Here is a 19,064-nt window from a genome sequence, read left to right as displayed (position 1 = left end):
TCAATCAATGACATTTATTGAGCACTTATTATGTGCAGAACACTATACTAAGCACTTGAGAGAGTACAGTGCAACAGAGTTGGAAGACTCGTTTCCTGCCCGCGGCGAGTTTACAGTCTAACGAGAGCATCTAACTATGCTCTCATTAAGAGCTTCGGCTCATTATTATTTATTTATCCACTGGGGTGGATCCGAGCAAATTGGTCTGGACACAGTCCCTGTCCCACGTGGGGCTCACAATCTCTATCCCCATTTTACAGATGAGGTACTGAGGCACAGAGAAGTGAAGTGACTTGCCCTGGGTCACATCGCAGACAAGTGGCGAAGCCGGTATTAGAACCCAGGACCCTCTGACTCCCAGACTCGTGCTCTATCCACTACGTCATGCCGGTTGGAGTCCCAGATTTTCATCTCTATGTCTCCCCAAATGGAGTCTCCTTTAAATGTCGGCAAAGCCAGCAAGGAGCGAGATAGGCTGAATTGGTTGAACCTGCCCAGCCTCTAATGGAGAGGTTAATGAGTTGGGAAATGGGCAGCGGGAGGGGTCTGGGCAATCTACCAAGTAAATCATCTCCCCTGAAAAAGAATTGTAATTCTTGGGATTTGTATCATTCCTTCACTGTCTCAAAGTGCTTTTCACAATGATTCATTCATTCATTCGATCGTATTTATAGAGCGCTAACTGTGTGCCGAGCACTGTACTAAGCACTTGGAATGGACAATTTGGTAGCAGCTAGAGACAATCCCTGCCTAACGATGGGTTCACAGTCTAAAAGGGGAAGACAGACAGTAAAACAAAACAAGTAGTCATGCCCTGTTTTATCTTCCAGCATTCCTGGGAGGTAGAGTGAGGTGGAGATCCTTCTCCCCATTTTATAGATAAGGGCCCAGAGGCCCAGAGAGGTTAAGGGGTTTTGCCAGAGGCCACTCAGCAGGCCAGGGGTAGACCTGGGATTCGAACCCACTGAGAAGAAGTGCCAGTGGCTTCTCTGCTTTCTCTCCCCTGTAGAAATGTCATTTGTTGGTTCTCCGGGTGTAACTTAGGCATTCTATCCTATGGGGATTTTTTTCACCTTGGTGGATCTACAAGCTCCATTCAAGGGCATCAAACCTGCTGAGGCTCATACTACCCCCAAGCCTTTCCTGGGACTGTAATACTTTTGTGCTGTGGTCCGTGCAGCCATTTCTTCCTCTGCTGGTTTCGAGCCGCTGTGATCACTGGGACCCAACTTTTCCATTATTTTCAGTCAAGGCTCCCTGCCAGGCCGCCACAGTTCCGGCCCATCCGATTACACATTAGCTCCAGGCCGCTGAGAACAGACAGAAGGTGACTCCCTTCTAGAGTCTACCGACACCACAAGAAACAACAGAAACTAGGAAAGCCAGTGAATATGTTCCCATGTGTCTCTGAGGACCGGGATATGAACTAGAAAAACCTTAGCAGCAAAGCCGGAGGATCAAGCCAGTAATTATAGACTTGTTCGCTTCACCGGAGCTGTGAGGGAAAGAGTGGAGGCGTGAAAAAATAGGAACTGGGCGGATAATAATACCACAAATATATCTGCAGCTCTGCTTCTGGGAAGAAGGGAGCTACTTCCAGGGAGCAAACAATGATCATAATATTAACAGTTATTAACAATCGATCAATAAATAGTATTTACTGAGCACTGACTGTGCTCAATACTTCTCATCTACTGTGGGAAGCAATGTGACCTAGTGGAAAGAACACAGACTTGGGAGTCAGAGGACCTGGGTTCTAATCCTGGCTCCATTCCAAGACTATGTGACCTTGGGCAAGTGACTTAGCTTCTCTGTGTCTCAGTTTCCTCATTGGTAAAATGGGGGTTCAATTCCTGTTCTCCCTCCTATTTGGATTGGGAACCTCATGTGGGACAGGGACTATTTCCCACCTGATTATTTCTATCTAACCTAGTACATTGTTTGGCTCATAATAAGCACTTAAATACCACAAGTATCAGTATTATTATTATTATTTTGCAGAATACTAAAATATGCCCTCAATATACACTTCTATCCATTCCAGCACTTAATACAGTGCTGGTCACATGGTAAGGGCTTAGTAAATACCATTATTATTATTATTAGGTGAATACAGTAGAGTTAGTAGGCTTTTTATGACCTTTAAAAGTGGTCTCAATGCAATGGGCCCTTCCTGATTTTATCCTAGGTATTTCTAAAAGCCTTTCCAAGGGCTAAATTGTTCCCATTCTAAAGCCAACCCCAGAGGGACCGGCATGCAAACCAAAGGCCGAGAGAATAGATGTTCCCTAGAAAGGCTGAAAGGATTTCTCTCTTCTTATTGCTTTCCCATGTCAAAATCCTTGAGCCATCAGAGAAGCCATCTTTCTCCCTTCTATATGGCTCAAGGCTTAGTTCTTCTAGGAACCACTTCTGAAAACCTCTTGAGTGAACCCAAACTTTTTCAACAGCCCTTGTCTTCTTCCTGTTCATATTTGCCTCAGCCCCGCTCTAGCTCTCAGTTGTTAGATTTATTGAGCACTTACTGTGTGCCAAGTACCCGAGCACTTCGGAGAGTCCAGTGGAATAAGCAGTCATAATGCCTGCACTCAAGACGCATGCAATCTAGCAGAGGAGTTTACAGTCTAGCGAAAGAGTTCCTTGAAAGCTGGGATCGTGTCTACGTACTCTATTGGACTCTCCCAAGTGCTTAGCACAGTGCTCTGCAGAGTCAGGCTTAATGAATACCACTGATTGATTGACGGCCTTTAAACGTACTGCATCGTGAGGTTGGGGACCTGGCCTGCTTTCCTGTTCCCTGCAGCCCCGGCACATCGGAGCTGTCAAATAATCAGAGAAATTGAGAGCACAGGACAGCAAATGCCTCCAGCACAATGCCTCATATGCTTGTCTAGTCCCACATGCCCCCCGCTCAGGCATGAGCATGATCAGGGACGAGATAGGTTTTCCTGAAAGACAGCTTATGCTGGGCGCGCAATGATATATGAAATGTTTTCCTCTCAGGTAGCGGGGGTGTGAGGGCCTGGCCGGCCTCCCAAGACGCCACCCACCGCCAGCCACCTTCGCAGTCAGCGGACTCCCAAGCCTTCAGCCTCCTTCCCCCAAACTGCAGGATTAGAGCAGTTGCAAGAACCCAGATTTAACAGCTTTCCCCCTGAAGAAATTTGGCTTTAAAACAGGACAGCCATTAACAAGGTACAGAGGATGGCACTGAATTCAAAATGGTTTCCCTGGCAGATTTTCTCGCAACCCAAAAGATGGTGCGTCTCTATTCCAAACACAAGCAAGGGCAGCAGTTTCTGCTGGAACTGCAGACATTCCCCAGGGCAAAGGGAGAAGGACCGGCAGGCTCTCGTTCCCAAAAGAATACATTTTTGAGTGCTTTGTCTAGTTGAATCGAACTGCGTTGGGTGATGGGTCTTCATTTGCTTCCTCTAATATACCCTTCCAGGTTTCAACAGAGATCTCCTGGAGGAAGTTGCACCCATCTCTGGCCTGTATTTTGCTGTAGTTTAACTCCTGTTATCCTATTCATTTGTCCGTCTTTCCCCCCATCTAACTGGAGTAGGTTCACGGGGTCCCTCACTGCTCTACACTCCCCGGGGTTGGGAACGTGGATGCAGGAGCCAGGAATCTCTCTAGGGGATTTACGCTAGGTGTCCAGCAAGCCCATCCAGCCTACGGGGTGCCTTACTGCCTGCTGGAGGCACACAGTTCCCAGGAGGTTGGATTTAACTGCTTCAGAGAGGCTGAGGGTCAGAGAAGAGAACGGGTTGGGGAGGGGGTGAAATCGGAGACCTGCGGGATTCTTCCTTTCATTCTACTCCTTCTTCACGGAGCAGCGGTGCTATTCCCTGGTTCTGCCCAAACCCCGCTTCCCGCCATTCAATTATAGGTTGTTAAATAAGGTTTTAATTTGATGAATAAATCATTTCCCCTCATCCACCTGAGGAACACCCCCATTTTTTTTCCTGCCTGTAATTTCTACCACAATCATTTTTCATTCAGTACCAAAGGCAATCTGTAGGAACGAGTGCCTTAATATCCTTAATTTGATTTTGGGAGGAAGTTGCACTATCAATTATAGTCTTATTTGGGAGATGAGAGGGAGTAATTCCGATGTTCCTTGGCTTGTGCTCTTTCTCCCTGTCTCCCTTCCCTCTCACCACTTCCCTCCCTCTCTTGCACTCGCACAGAAATCCTGAGGGGAAAGCTCATAAGCAGCCTGAGGTTCCCACCAGATAAATGACTTGAAAGTAACTGACATCTCATCAAAACACTGTGTACCCAACATGAATGGATCTGCAGTTTCAGCGGGCGGGTTGTATTAATACCCATCACGGTTATTACTTTGAGAAGGGTTAGAGAGAAAACTCATGTGTTAAGCAAGTGTACTACTCCCTTTTCTGTCTCCTGAAAAGTGGAAAATCCAAAGGATCAAAACACGCTGACTGGTGACAACCACCTCAGTTCATAAATGGGCAAATGTCTGGAGCGCTTATATTGAAAATCACTGTTTAGTAGGGGACTACAGAAAGGTGCGACACTGCTCGTGAACTTGTCCAAGTTAAAAAAACAAATAAATATGTATTAAAATGATCACCGATCCTCCGTGACTGAAACATCCCTTCCTGATGATAATTTGTGAGAGTGGCAGCAGAAATGACCAGCTGGCGACTGTGATTCCTCGTTGTGCATTCCATCCACAGAGACCATCTTCTAGAGCAGGGGCCGATCGCAACCTCGTCAACAGTCTTTGCTCGGCACCCATTTTGTGCGGAGCATGACTTCGGAAGCCATAGGGAATTTTTACAGAAGAGCGGGCCTCAGTGCCCTCCCCGAGAGCTTGTTAAATATACATCCAGGAATTAACCGCTGCTGAATCCTTCAAAAAGGGCACCAGTGGTGACCTCCCCTGAGCCTGCGATGGAGGGGAAGATGAAATGGTGAGGGGATGTGGAGGAGCAATAAGATTCCTCTATAAGGATGGTCCAAGAAGTCAGGACTGGGGGGGGTCTAGTGCAATTATCTAGGGGAGGGAGGGGTGGAGGGGGCAGGGACACCAGGCAGTTCATTAAAACACTTCTCAAAGAACTGTATGCAGTGCAATTCCTGGGACAGACCCCTGGCCTTGCTCAGTAGTGGCTCTAAGGCATGACCAGTTTCTTCAGTGCTCGGGTATTTGCCCTGCGGCTGCTGGTTTGTCCATCAATCATTGATATTTACTGAGCACTTGCTGTGTGCAGAGCACTGTACTAAGCACTTGGGAGATCACAATATAGTAGAGTTGGTAGACACAATGCCTGCCCACAAGGAGTTTTGTAGTCTAGAAGCGGGGACAGACATTAAAATAAATTGTAGATAGGGGAAGTTGGCAGAGTATAAGGATATGTACTTTTTTTTTTGGCAGGGGGCGGTATTTGTTATGTGCTTACTGTGTGCCAGACACTGTACTAAACACTGGGGTAGATGCAGGCTAATCAGTTGGACCCAGTCCATGCCCCACACGGGGCTCACAGTCTTAAACCCTATTTTATAAATGAGGTACTGGGACACAGAGAAGTTAAATGACTTGACCAAGGTCACCCAGCAGATCAGTGGCAGAGCCGGAATCAAAACCAGGTCCTCTGACTCGCATAAGTGTTGTGGGGCTGAGGGTGAGGTGAGAATCGTAGGGCTTAAGTGAGAGGAGAGAGGTCAGGGGAAGGAGATTTGGAAGTCATCTGCATGGAGATGAGAGTTGAAGTAGTAAGAGCGTATGAGTTTTCCAGGGGAGTGGATGGAGATGGAGAATAGAAGGGGACCCAGAACTGAGCTGTGTGGGATCCCCCCACAGTGGGGAGGGGTGAGAGGTAGAGGAGAAGCCTGTGAAAGAGACTCAGAAGGAGCAACCAGAGAGATAGGAGGAGGACCAGGAGAGGACTGTGTCAGTGAAGCCAAGGTTAGTGTTCACAGTGTCAAAGTTCAGTATCAAAGGTGTTTACTTGTTTTGATGTCTGTCTTCCCCTCTCTAATAATAATAATAATAATAAAATGTTGGTATTTGTTAAGCGCTTACTATGTGCCAACCACTGCCCTAAGCACTGGGGTAGATACCAGGTAATCAGTCCCACGTACAGCTCACAGTCTTAATCCCCATTTTACAGATGAGGTAACTGAAGCACAGAGAAGTTGTGATTTGCCCAAAGTCACACAGCAGACAAGTGGTGGAGCGGGGATTAGAACCCATGACCTCTGACTCCCAAGCCCGGGCTCTTTCCACTAAGTCAGGCTGATTCTCTGTAGACTAGGCTGTAAACCCGCTGTAGCCGGGACTGTCTCTACTGCTGTATTGTACTTTCCAAGCACTTAGTACAGTGCTCTGCACACAGAAAGCGCTCAATAAATACAATTTAATGAGCGAAAGCCAGCCAAGAGGTCGAGGAGGATTAGGATGGAGTAGAAGCCATTGGATTTGAGAAGAAGGAGATCATTGGTGTCCTGAGAGAGGATAGTTCCTGTGGAGTGGAGGGGGTTGGAACCATATTAGACTCTCCCTCTAAGCCGTGGGAGCCCTGAAAAGCTCAATTCTGAGTCCCCTTTCTATTCTCCATCTATAAAAATTCCCTTGGAGAACTCATTTGCTCCCACAGTTTCAACTTCCTAACCTGGGGGCCTCTGAAAGCCAGTTATTAAATTTCTGACAACCTTGGACAACAAATGGTGCCATTTTAGCAGAACATTATCCACCTCAGCATGACCGCTGGGCACTGTGATCCCAAATCATGCCATTCCCATTAGAGGCCCCATGTCTCTTTCCAGGGGAGCATTCCTCCGAATTTGGGGTGAAACGTACGAAACGGAAGATACCTTTCCGGTGAAACTGAAGAGATCCTAGCAGGCATATGGACTTGAGCATCTCTGTGGTGTACATTTCTAAGCAACACTGCAACTGGATGTAAAGTCGGCAGATTTCAGGGTGGATTTCACCGTCTTCAGGGCTGCAATCCAAAGTAAAGAGGAAAGCAATTAGATTCAGAGGTCATTCAGTTGCCTCCAGCTCCATTTTTATAAAATGCATTTCCTTGAGGATTCCTTAAAGCATTTTCTTTAAAGTCTACAGCCACTGGTATTCTGCCAATAGTTATGGACATTTTAATCCTACTAGTAAGTAATGCCTAACCAGTGTGTTAGAATTTCCTCAGCAATGCAGAAGGCTGAATTTAAGGCATGTGCAGTTACCAGTAGTGCTGCAATGAGCACTTTAATAAAGTTCTAGAATTTTTTGAATTTTTCCCATCAGCCTCGATGGGAATTTCTATACTTCTTTAGTTTCTATACTTCTTTAGAACTTTTCTATGCTTCTTTGGAAGTTTTTATACTCCTTTAGAACTTTTTCCCAAGTGAAATCTTACTTTGTAAAAATGAATAAAGTAGAATGAATCACGAGGAGTGTTAAGATAACTAAACTTTAGACCAGGAGAGCAAGAGTAAACTTGATGGCAAGGACCAGGCCTCTTTCATTGCATGTACCCAGGATATCTCTCTGCCCATAGTAGGCACCCACCCGAGGGCTCCGCCCACAGCAGGCGCTTAGTAAATACTGCAATAGCTCCTGCTGCTAACAAACTGACTACTTCATGCTCAAACCCCATTAAAAACAAATGTCCAGAAAGACAAGATGTTAGTTTGGACTCTGTCTCTTTATTTCTTGCTGAACATTTTATTATTAACCACTTACATTGGGCTTTTAAAAAAATGGGTCACATGGATTTTTTTAAGTGAAGAAATAAAATCCTAGATCTTAAAAAAAAATCAAGCTAAGTAAAAGTCATCATGAGGGGCTTTAGATATGAATGGTCACAGATGTTATTTTGTAGTCCTTCGCCTGTCTTTGACACTGATTTTCATTTTAAGAGGCATACGCATTTTTATTAAGCTGAGTGCACATTTTGGAATGAAACAAAAGAAAGTAAAGCATTAACAAGAAAGGAGGAATGGAAAGGAAAATCTCACAGGTTACCGCTGCCAAATTTCAGTTTTAGTGTTGCCATCCCTACCATCTAAAATGCTTACCCGGATTCATTGACAAATGCAGTGCTTGGACCGAATTCAGTCTTAAGAGGGTCAGTGGCAGAACATCAGATGTAGCTAGCAAAGGAGACAGCATGTCCGTTTTCTAGATTCTGGAGAAACTTCTAAAGAACAAAGTGGGTGCAGCGAGTTGGCATGGAGATAACCATTTTATCATTAATTACTTCGGGTTTCTAATTTCCTTTCTTGCGTATGTGGGAGGTCCCTTCCAGCCATATGGTTCAAGCCAAGGAAACAAAGAACTGCTAATAACTTTGTGTTCAGAAGTTGACTCTGGATGATAAGGTACTTCAGATTCCAAAAAAGGCTTGTCTTCATCAGAAAACTTTGGAGGGGTCTTTGTCCCGCTCATTACTTTTCAACATTCAATTCAGTCATTCACCTGCCCACAGGGCCCTTCGATCTTTTCGGTTAGTTGCCCCCCAGCCCAGGGTGACCATTCATCCTGCTTTACACGGGACAGGCCTATTTTCAACTGGTTTGTCCCCCATCCAGTACGGATATGATACCAGATGCCTTTTTGTCTAGTTGTTTTATTTTAGGGACTCATCCTCTTTTTGCCAAATATAGCCCCACCCAAACCCTGTCCTCCCCCTAATTTTCCCATCACTGTAGAAACCACCACCATCCTTCCTGTCTCACAAGCCCATAACCTTGTCATTATCCTCGATTCATCTCTCTCATTCAGTCACCAAATCCTGTTGGTTCAGCTTTCACGCCATCACTAAAATCTACCTTTTCCCCTCCATCCAAACCACTACCATGGTAATTCAAGCACTTACCCTTTCCCATCTTGATTACTGCATCAGCCTTCTTGCTCACTTCCCTGCCTACTGTCTCTTCCCACTCCAGTCTGTACTTCACTCTGCTGCCTGGATCATTTTGCTACAGAACCTTTCAGTCCATACTTCCCCACTCCTTAGGAACCTCCAGGGGTTGACCAACCACTTCTGCATCAAAAAGAAACTCCTTACTAAAAGAGGCTTTAAAGCACTCAATCACTCTGTCCCCTCCTACTTTAACTCCCTGATTTCTAACTACAACCCAGCCCGCACACTTCGCTATTCTAATGCCAACCTACTCACTTTACCTTGATCTCGTTATCTCACTGCTAAACCCTCGCCCACATCTGGCCTCTGGCCTGGATGCCCTCCTTCAGATATGACACGCAATCAATCTCCCCATCTTTAAAGCCCAGTTAAAAACACATCTCCTCCAAGAGGCCTTCCTGGAATAAATCCTCATTTCCTCTTCTCCCACTCCCTTCTGCAACACCCTTGCACTTGGATTTTCACCTGGGAGTCAGAAGGACCTGAGTTCTAATCCTGGCTCTGCCACTTGTCTGCTGGGTGACCTTGCGCAAGTCACTTAACCTCTCTGGGCCTCAGTTACCTCATCTGTAAAAAAATGGGGATTAAGACTGTGAGTCCCAGTTGGAACAGGGACTGTGCCCGACCGATTTGCTAGTATCCACCCCACCATTTACTACATAATAATAATATTGGTATTTGTTAAGCACTTACTATGTGCCGAGCACTGTTCTAAGTGCTGGGGTAGACACAGGGGAATCAGGTTGTCCCACGCGGGGCTTGGTACTACATCTTGGTACGTAGTAAGCGCTTAACGGATGCCATTATTATTATTATTATTGTTACAGTGCTCTGCAGACAGTAAGCACTCAATAAACATGATTAATTGATTCCACAGCTAAGAAGGAGCACGGTGCTTATATGGGGCAATGGAGGGAGCCATGGGCCCAGGGAACTACCCAGTGACATCCTTGCAACTATAAACTGCCACCAAGAACCTTTTTGCCAGTGGAGTTGATGCCATTATATAACATTACTTCCACACCAGGTTCAGCAAAGGGGAGCCTGGTATTCTTTAAAGCCCCCAGTAGCTATACTAGAGAAGCAGCACGGGTTATTGGCAAGAGCCCGGGCTTGGGAATCAGAGGACATGGGTTCTAATCCCAGCTCCGCCACTTGTCTGCTGTGTGATCTTGGGCAAGCCACTTAACTTGTCTGTGCCTGTTACCTCATCTGTAAAATGGGGATTGAGACTGTGGGACAGGGACTGTGTCCAACACGATTTGCTCATATCCACCCCAGTGCTTAGTACAGTGCCTGGCACGTAGGAAGCGCTTAACAAATACCCTAATTATTATTATTAATAGAGGCATGGGTAGTGTCTTCTAATTTCTTGTACTCGCCCAAGTTCTTTGCACATAGTCTGATGGATGGTTTATCCCCACCCACCTCAGCCAAGGTAAAAAAGCTCTGCTAACTCATATAGCTTCTATAATTCAGATGAAATGTGACTAGTTTAGATGACTCTTTAATCATCTGGGGCTCTGTGACCCTCCAGAGCCAACCATTAAATGGGTAGTGGAACCTGAGCTTTTCTGTTAAGCTTCTGGCAAACTGGGCAGATACTTGTCTTTCCCGAGCATGGAAAATAAAGAATCCATCTTCCGTCCGGCTCGACAGCATCAGTGTCTTGGATCTGGACTCAAATCCACTGCGTTTCAAATGGACCTTGCTGCCAAGCCGCATTCAATCAATCTGTTATTGCTAGGAATTGGGATTGGCTAATCTCCTAATAGTCCTAGGAAACCCATTTAAGGGGTAGGATTAAAAAAATGAACCAGGCAGCTTGATCAACAGCCATAGTCTCATTGGGAAGCTGAGTCACCTGACAGCACAGGGGCCGGAGTTCTCAGAAGTGACTGTGCCTCACCCTTCCCAATGCTCGGAATGCAGTGAGCAGCAAGGACGCCCGGGCTTAGGACCCACGCGCCCAACCCCACCCAGCCAGAGAGCTAGGATTCTGGCTGCACCCATTTAGCCACCCCTTCCTCATCCTCACACTACCAACCTACATATCCACAATTCATTTATTTACAAAATTGTTTGTCTCTCCCCAAGACTGTACATTTGTTCACTAGGCAGGGAACCTTCCAATTCCATTCAACTGTACTCTCCCAAGTGCTTTATACTGTGATTAATTGATTGATTGATTGATTCAATATATCCTACCGACAGTCCATGACTGAAGTGGGAAAACCCACTCCAAACCCCTCACGTGTCCTAGAAAAGACAATAATAATAATGATGATGGCATTTGTTAAGCACTTACAATGGGCCAAACATTGATCTAAGCGCTAGGGTAGATAGAAGGTAATTAGGTTGTCCCACGTGGGGCTCACAGTCTAAATCCCCATTTTACAGCTGAGGGAACTGAGGCCCAGAGAAGTGAAGTGACTCTCCCGAAGTCACCCAGCTGACAAGTGGTGGAGCCGGGATTAGAACCCATGACCTGTGACTCCCAAGCTGCGGCCCTTTCCACTAAGCCACGCTCCTTCTCTAAAAGAAAAGATCCGTCTCCCCATTTGTCCAAATGAGGCTCTGAACAAGAGAGACACAGTGACTTGCTCCAGGCTAACAATACCTATCAAAGCTCTTTCTAATCTTCTAATCTTTTTTTTTCCTCTTTCATTTTCTTCCTCTGGGACAAGAGATGTTAAGTTCCCATCAGTCCACTTTGTTATTGGCTGTAGGGGTGCTCGGGAAAGCTCTCTGCCCCCCACTAGGCATGCAATCAGTACTGTTGGCATTGGTGGTCTCCTAGAAGCTCCCTCCAAAGTGAGCTCACCCCATCCCACCCCACAGCTAGAAGTGAAGGCTGGTCATGTGCAGCCTCCACCCCTCCACACAATCGCAGGGGGCTCTTGGTGATCAGGGAGAGATGTTCCCTAAAAAAGCTCACTTTGAGGAGAACTAGACTAAGAAGGGTGCTACTGAGGTAGCGGAAGCTGTTGCGAAACAGGGAGGAGGATGGAGAGGAGATGTAAGCAAAGGAGGGAGGGAAGGGAGGGAGATGCTTTACTCTCACACTCTTTTCACTCTGAAGTCCTCGTCGGTGGTGTCTCCTGTCAACCCCATAGGGTCATCTGTCCCGTCAGGGCAGTAAGTCAGTAGAATGGGAGAGTGCAATACAACAACAGACATATTCCCTGCCCACAACGAGCTTACAGTCTAGAGAGGGAGACAGACATTAATATCAAGAAATTACAGTTATTGAATATAAGTACTGTGGGGTGGGAGAGGGGATGAATAAAAGAAGCAAGTCAGGGTGACGCAGAAGGAAGTTGAAGAAAAGGAAAGGAGAGCTTAGTTAATGGTCAGGGATAAGAGGTCAGGGATAATAACATTAATAATAATGTCGATATTTGTTAAGCACTTACTATGTGCCGAGACTGTTCTAAGCGCTGGGGAAGATAGAAGGTAATCAGGTTGTGAGGCTCACAGTCTTCGTCCCCATTTTACAGATGAGCTAACCGAGGCACCGAGAAGTGAAGTGACTTGCCCAAAGTCACACATCTGACAGGTGGCAGAGCCGGGATTAGAACCCTTGACCTCTGACTCCTAAGCCCATGCACTTTTCACTGAGCCACACTGCTTCTCTTGGAGATGGGGATCTTAACCCCATTTTACTGATTAAGACAAAGGGGGTGAAGTGACTTCTCCCAGGTCTCAATAGGCCTGTGGAAGAGCAATCACTCAATCACCATTATATTTACCGATCTCTTACTGTGTGCAGAACACTACTAAGTGCTTGGAGAAGACACTATAACAGAGTTAGTTGCTGCCTTCCCTGTCCACAGTGAGCTTACAGACTAGAGGGACGGACCTCTGATAAACCTTTACTTAGGTGCTCGATGTGCTGCCTGTTGCTACTTCTGTCTTTTTAGTGATCAAGCAGGCGATCTCCAATATTGAAGATGAGCAGAGGACTCTTGTTTCTGCTAGGTAAGGGAACCCCCCTCCGTTGGGAGGCCACATCTTTCACTGTTTGGTCAGTTTTGGTGACAATGGGCCTGAGCCATCCTCACTCTCCCTGCTGATTCCTCCAGTGACCAGCACAGATGCCTAGCCCAGGCCAGGAGTGCAGACTATGGCTTTGGGACAGAACCCGCAGGGGAGCACGGCTGGGAGCAGGTTCCTCAAAGAGCAGGGTTTGAACCCAGGTCTCCTGATTCCCAACTCCAAGCTTTTTCTTCTAAGCCAATCTTTCTCATGTGGGTAAAGTAAAATGATTTCCTTTTCCTTTTACAAAGGAAGGGGGAAAAAAGCATGGGGTGATTTAAGGTTCTATTTTCTATTTCGAGAGAGGAAAGGTGTGGAATGGACAGATGGATGGATGGATGGATTTCTGCCATGGTGCCATCCCCAGGTGGTCAGATTCTCGAGGACGGGTAACACGTTCTTTATGGAGACCTGTGTCAGAAAGGATATTAAAAAGGTTGTCCTGTCATTTCTCCCCTCGTCCTAACCTCTCCAAGACAGCCACCAGCTGGGGTGAGAAAACACATCTGTCACCTCGATGTATATTTACCCCTTCTGATCCTCTCGGCTCTCCACCTGACACTGTCACTTCCGTCACTTTAAATGCCAATTATCCTTTGGTTAATGGGGGATTTTGAAAATAATTCCCCTTATTAGCTTCCACTACCTCAGTTCCTGGCTGGTTAACTGGGCTGGGAAATTAATAAATTTCTGTTTTAATTTACAGGAAACCTTTCATTAATATCAAAGACACTAAATCACTGGTTTAGTTCAACACCTCTCTATTGCCTATTCTTAATTTTGCCATAAAAAATAGAAAGCAGATTTCACTTCAGTGCTGACTTTGAATGAAATGATTTACCTACCATTGAATATGGAAATCAGAGTTTTTTATTCTTGTAATTAAGTGGTTGAAGTTAACTGAATGACTCCTACGGCTCTGAAGAGGTACCGGTTTTCGACACACTGTAAGTGAGCAACAAAAGCAGCAGCATTTTACTTTAATGCTATTTGTTAAGCACTTGCCAGGCACTGTACTGAGCACTGGGGTAGATACAAGCTAATAATGTTGGACACAGTCCAGGTCCCACATGGGGCTCACGGTTTTAATCCCCGTTTTACAGATGAAGGGACTGAGGCACAGAGATGTGAAGTGACTTGCCCAAGGTCACACAGCATGCAAGTGGCAGAGTCAGAATTAGAATCTAGATCCTCTGACTCCCAGGCCTCTGATCTTCCCACTAGCACACTGCATTGGGAGGTGGGTTGGCTTCTTGGAAAGAGCATGGGGCTTCGAGACCCGGGTTCTAATCCCAGCACTGGGAGGTGGCTTGGCTTCTTGGAAAGAGCATGGGGCTACGAGACCCGGGTTCTAATCCCAGCAATGCATTCTCCCACTGGTGACCTGGAGTGAGTCATTTAACCTTTCGGAGCCTCTATTTCTTTATCTCTAAAGTGGAGAGACTAATCCCTGCCTCTGCCTCCCTCACTGTAAAGCACTGCGAGGCTAAGAGGAGATAACTAATGTGAAAGCTCTTCGGCAACATAAAAGTACTCTGCAGAGTCAAGAAATCATCTAATACTATTTATTGACTGCCACCTGAGTGAGTGGGAAAGAATCACAAGTTCTCTACAGCTCAGGGAGGATTTTACAGATTCCTAGGGAAGCCAGGAGGCCTATGTAAGCAATAGTTCAATTAGTGTAAGAGTGAACAACACCAGGACGATTAGGTGGAGTGGGGGGTGAGGGAGAAATATATTAATCATGAACACATTAGCCAACAGAGGACACACTAGCCCACTCTCCCACCCTAGGGACCACACTAGGAACCTAGTGACAGAGAGAGAAAGGAGTGGCTTGTGGCATCCTGCACCTACTCATAATAATAGTACAGTGCTCTGCACATAGTAAGTATTCAATATATACCACTGATTGGTTTGTTAAGTGCATAGCAAGTGCCAAGCACTAAAGTAAAAACAAAATAATCAGGTCAGATACACTCCCATCCAACAAAGGACTCACAGTTTAAAGGAGGAAGAACATAGGTATTTAATCCCCATTTTACAGATGAGAAAACTGAGATACAGAGAAGCTAAGTGACTTGCCAAGATCTCCCAGCAGAGAAAGGGCAGGCTCTGTCCCCTAGACCGGCCTGCTTAATCTCTCCCCACAGACTAACCAGGCATTTCCCCTGTGCTTAAATGTGGTCAGATCTTCCAAGCTAAAAAGCATCCAGCTGGGAGTGCTCAGATGGTAAGTTGTCAACTGTCTCCAGGAGGAGGAACGGGCAAAGTAGCTGGTGGTGACTCAGCAGGGGGCACCTTTACCCAAGGGGAAGAAGGGAAGAGGGGGGCTTGTGATTCAGAAGGGGGGCAGTTTTCCCCCAGAGCTCATCTTGACCCCATTTTCCAGGAGGGGGGCATGCTGACCGACTCATCACCTTGAAAAGGAGGAGCTAACCTACACCCTCCTGCCTGGAAGTCTGGGCCTGCTTGTTCTTCATTTTGCTTTGTGCCTTTCGTATGGGCCAAACCCAAACTCTAGTTCCCAGAAGGAGACAAAGGGATCCCATAGCCCTCAATCCCGCAGGCAACGCTCCTCCCACCCTGCCCCCCCCCCAAAATATATCACTTTGGGCTTTTGCCTCGGTGCCCTCCTTGCAGAGCTGTTTGATTGAGCCCCTGGCACACGCAACTCTGCCCAGCCCTGGGTGCGCAGCAGCCTGCTGGACGGCAATGGGGTGGCCGCATTAGATGGCTTCAGACACAGAACAGGGGACCAAAATCTTTCTGGGGTACCCCTTCTTCTCTCTCTCCCTCTTTCCCTAGATGCCCCCCACAAGAGCACTCCTTGGGCTGAATTCCCTTCCCTGAGCCTTGCCCAACCCTAACAAATAGCGAGCTGATTCTGGCTCCATGGTGCCCGAGTGCCAGATGGGACCGAGAGGCCCTGGGCCATCCAACCTGATCATGATAATAATAATGGTACTTGTTAATCACTTACTACGTGCCAAGCACTGTTCTAAGCACTGGGATAGATATAAGTTAGGTTGGACCCAATCCTTTTCCACATAAGGCTCCCAGTTTTAATCCCCATTTTACAGATGAGGTAACTGAGCCCCAGAGAGGTGAAGTGACTTACCCAAGTCACACAGCGGACAAATGACGGAGCTGGGATTAGAACCCAAGACCTTTCGGCTCCCAGGCCGGCGCTCTATCTACCGAGCCACACTGATGGTGTGGCTACACCACGGTGTAGTGTCCGCAGTGTGGGGCCTGGGGCCCAAATTTAGGGCACCAGTTAGGGCACCGAACGTGAACAGCACTGGATGCGAAAAGTCACTGTTCCTTCTCAAACTAATGAACCAGGTATTCGTGTGGGAAAACGAATGAGAGCCCAGCTGATCCAGCCCCCACCATCTATCTCAGTGTGGGCAGGGAATGTGTCTGTTATATTGTTATACTGTATCTGCCAAGCGCTTAGTACAATGCTCTGCACACAGTAAGGCCTCAAAAAATATGATTGACTGCTTAGCCTCTGAAATACTCCCAACCTCCTGCTCAACCCACTCAAGGTGGGAGGCTGCGAACTGCCAGCTGGGGCCTCAGCTTGACCCAATTTGCCTGGAGGTCCCCAGCTAGGGCTGGGGGGCCGAGAGGGCCCAGGGGTCCAGTGGGCCCAGCAGACCAAGAGTAGAATGATGGATAGCAACCATCTAAGGGACACTGTGACCCTCTAGGGTTTACCAGTGCCACTTAAAGCACCCACAGAGTAGAAAGACAGTGGTGCGAGAGGGCAGGGCCTGTCAGTCAGGGGACAGTCTCAGAGGTGGCACTAATGGGGAGTGGGAGTTCTGATCGCCAGATGGCTGGAATCCAAGCAGCCTGGTTAGTGCTGAGAGCTAATGTCCCACCCTCCACGGACCTGTGGACAGTGCCCAGCGCTTCGAACAGTGCTTTGCACATAGTAAGCGCTTAACAAATGCCATCATTATTTTTCTGCTCCAAATTTATTTGGGAACCTCATCCTCGTAGGGGGCAGACGAGGTAAGAGGACCGGAGGCATGAACTGGCATCGTAGGTGATCAAAAGGCTCGTTCTTGAGAGAAAAGAGGTTAATTGGGCCTAAATTATTCCATTCAGCAGTCTGTGGTGGCCAAACCCCCGAGATACAAACAACTACGAATCCTCTAGACCTGGCCGGACTTGGCCCTAGTGGCACAAGGGGGGCTTGGTGCCTCTTAAGGGAGCTCGTTTCCCACTCATATGCCCCTCCTTGGCCCAGCCCTGGCAAAGCCCAGGGCTAGTAGCCCTGAGGGAAGCAGAATGTGCTGGACAGAAAATCCTGCCTGGCAAGGTGAGATCAAATTAAAGATTTGGAAACGGCAATCACAGTCCAGCAAATTAACACTGCAATGGAGAGAATGAGAATTTATGGGTCATTAATAATAATAATGATGGTATTTGTTAAGTGTTTACTATGTGCAAAGCACTGTTCTAAGCACTGGGGTTGATACAAGGTAATTCATTCAATAGTATTTATTGAGTGCTTATTATGTGCAGAGCACTGTACTAAGCGCTTGGAATGTACAATTCGGCAACAGATAGAGACAATCCCTGCCCACTGATGGGCTCACAGACTAAATCAGGTTATCCCATGTGGGGCGCACAGTATTAATCCCCAGTTTACAGATGAGGTAACTGAGGCCAAGACAAGTGAAATGACCAGTCCAAAGTCACATGGCTGACAGGTGGCGGAGCCGGAATTAGAACCCATGACCTCTGACTCCCAAACCTGGGCTCTGTCCACTAATGTGAGCACCCTCCTTTTTTGATGCTATTTGTTAAGTGCTTACTATGTAGCAGGCACTCTACTAAGCGCTGAAGTAGATACAAGCGAATCGGGTTGGACACAGTTCATGTCCCACATGGGGCACAGTTTTAATTCCCTTTTTACAGATAAGGCAACTGAAGCACAGAGATGTTAAGTTACTTGCCCAAGGTCATACAGCAGAGAAGAGGTGGAGCCTGGATCAGAAGCCAAGTCCTTCTGACTCCCGGGTCCATGCTCTAGCCATAAGGCCACACTGCTTCTCATCATTCATTCATTCATTCAATCATATTTATTGAGCGCTTACTGTGTTCAGAGCACTGTACTAAGCGCTTAACCCAAACAGTCTTTACTACTGTTTAAGGTTCAAAATTAAAATCATAAAATACATGCACCTTAGAAAACAATTATGATCTTCAAAGACCAAACTGGGAAGCCAAAACTCCAGTTCTGTTCATTTGGCCGCCTCTCTCTTTCATTCTGTTTCTTCTAGTTCTAAAGAATCATGTGCCTGTCTACCCTGTTAGAGTGGAAACTTCTTGGGGGCCAAGAAATTCATCACTTCTTCAGGTTGTACTTCCCAGAGTGTTTGTCAGTGCATTGCACCTAAAAGAGGCTCAGTCAATATTAGTTCTATGAGTAAATCTTAGTGGTCAGGGAACTTGCCACTATTCATTATTCTGTCAAGCCCCAAGTGGGCCCTCAAAATTTACTTTAACCACTAAAGGCAAAAATGGAGAGGATTGACATTTAGGGAAGGAGCATGGCGTAGTGGATAGAGAATGGGCCGGAGAGTCCTAAGGTGATGTGTTCTAATTGTGGCTCTGCCCCTTGTCTGCTGTGTGACCTTGGGTAAGTCACTTCACTGGACCTTGGCTACCTCATCTGTAAAATGGGGTTTAAGACTGTGAGCCCCATGGGGGACAGGGACTGTGTTCAAACTTAGAACAGTGGCTGACACATAGTAAGCGCTTAACCAACACCATCATTATTATTTACATATGAATGTGTCTTTTCATCTAACTACACCCACGGTGTTGGATACCTTTCACCAGGAGAACCTGATGAAGGGTCGGCAAAGGTCCCAGAAGCTGCCTGTTTCTTGACAGTATTGCCTTGGGACCGAGTGACCATTTGTGTGATTTCCCTCAGGACAGTTGGGGGTTTCCAGCTGCCCACTGTCCGGTAGGGATACGGCAGCAGAAATCTTTATGTCTGGTATTTTTCTTTTTCGGCCCCCAGCTCTCTGACTCAGCGCCTGATGCTTAGTTCTGTGACTTGGAAGCAGCATCTGGGCTCAGAGGGCCCTCGGA

At 46.8% G+C, this 19,064-nt stretch overlaps 1 protein-coding gene across 1 annotated transcript in view; it reads right to left on the bottom strand.

Moving 5' to 3' along the window:
• The window catches only part of LOC100074594 (regulator of G protein signaling 7 binding protein), a 52,052-nt gene that overhangs the window by 10,094 nt on the left and 22,894 nt on the right, over nucleotides 1–19,064 (bottom strand). Inside the window, 1 exon segment of the mRNA XM_029074965.2 lies at nucleotides 6,850–6,980. Within this exon segment, the coding sequence (XP_028930798.1) occupies nucleotides 6,850–6,980 (131 nt within the window).

This window comes from Ornithorhynchus anatinus, chromosome 1 (assembly GCF_004115215.2).
Source record: "Ornithorhynchus anatinus isolate Pmale09 chromosome 1, mOrnAna1.pri.v4, whole genome shotgun sequence".
NCBI classification, from domain to species: domain Eukaryota; kingdom Metazoa; phylum Chordata; class Mammalia; order Monotremata; family Ornithorhynchidae; genus Ornithorhynchus; species Ornithorhynchus anatinus.
The sequence above is the reverse complement of the archived record's forward strand: the minus strand, read 5'-3'. Positions and strand labels throughout refer to the sequence as shown.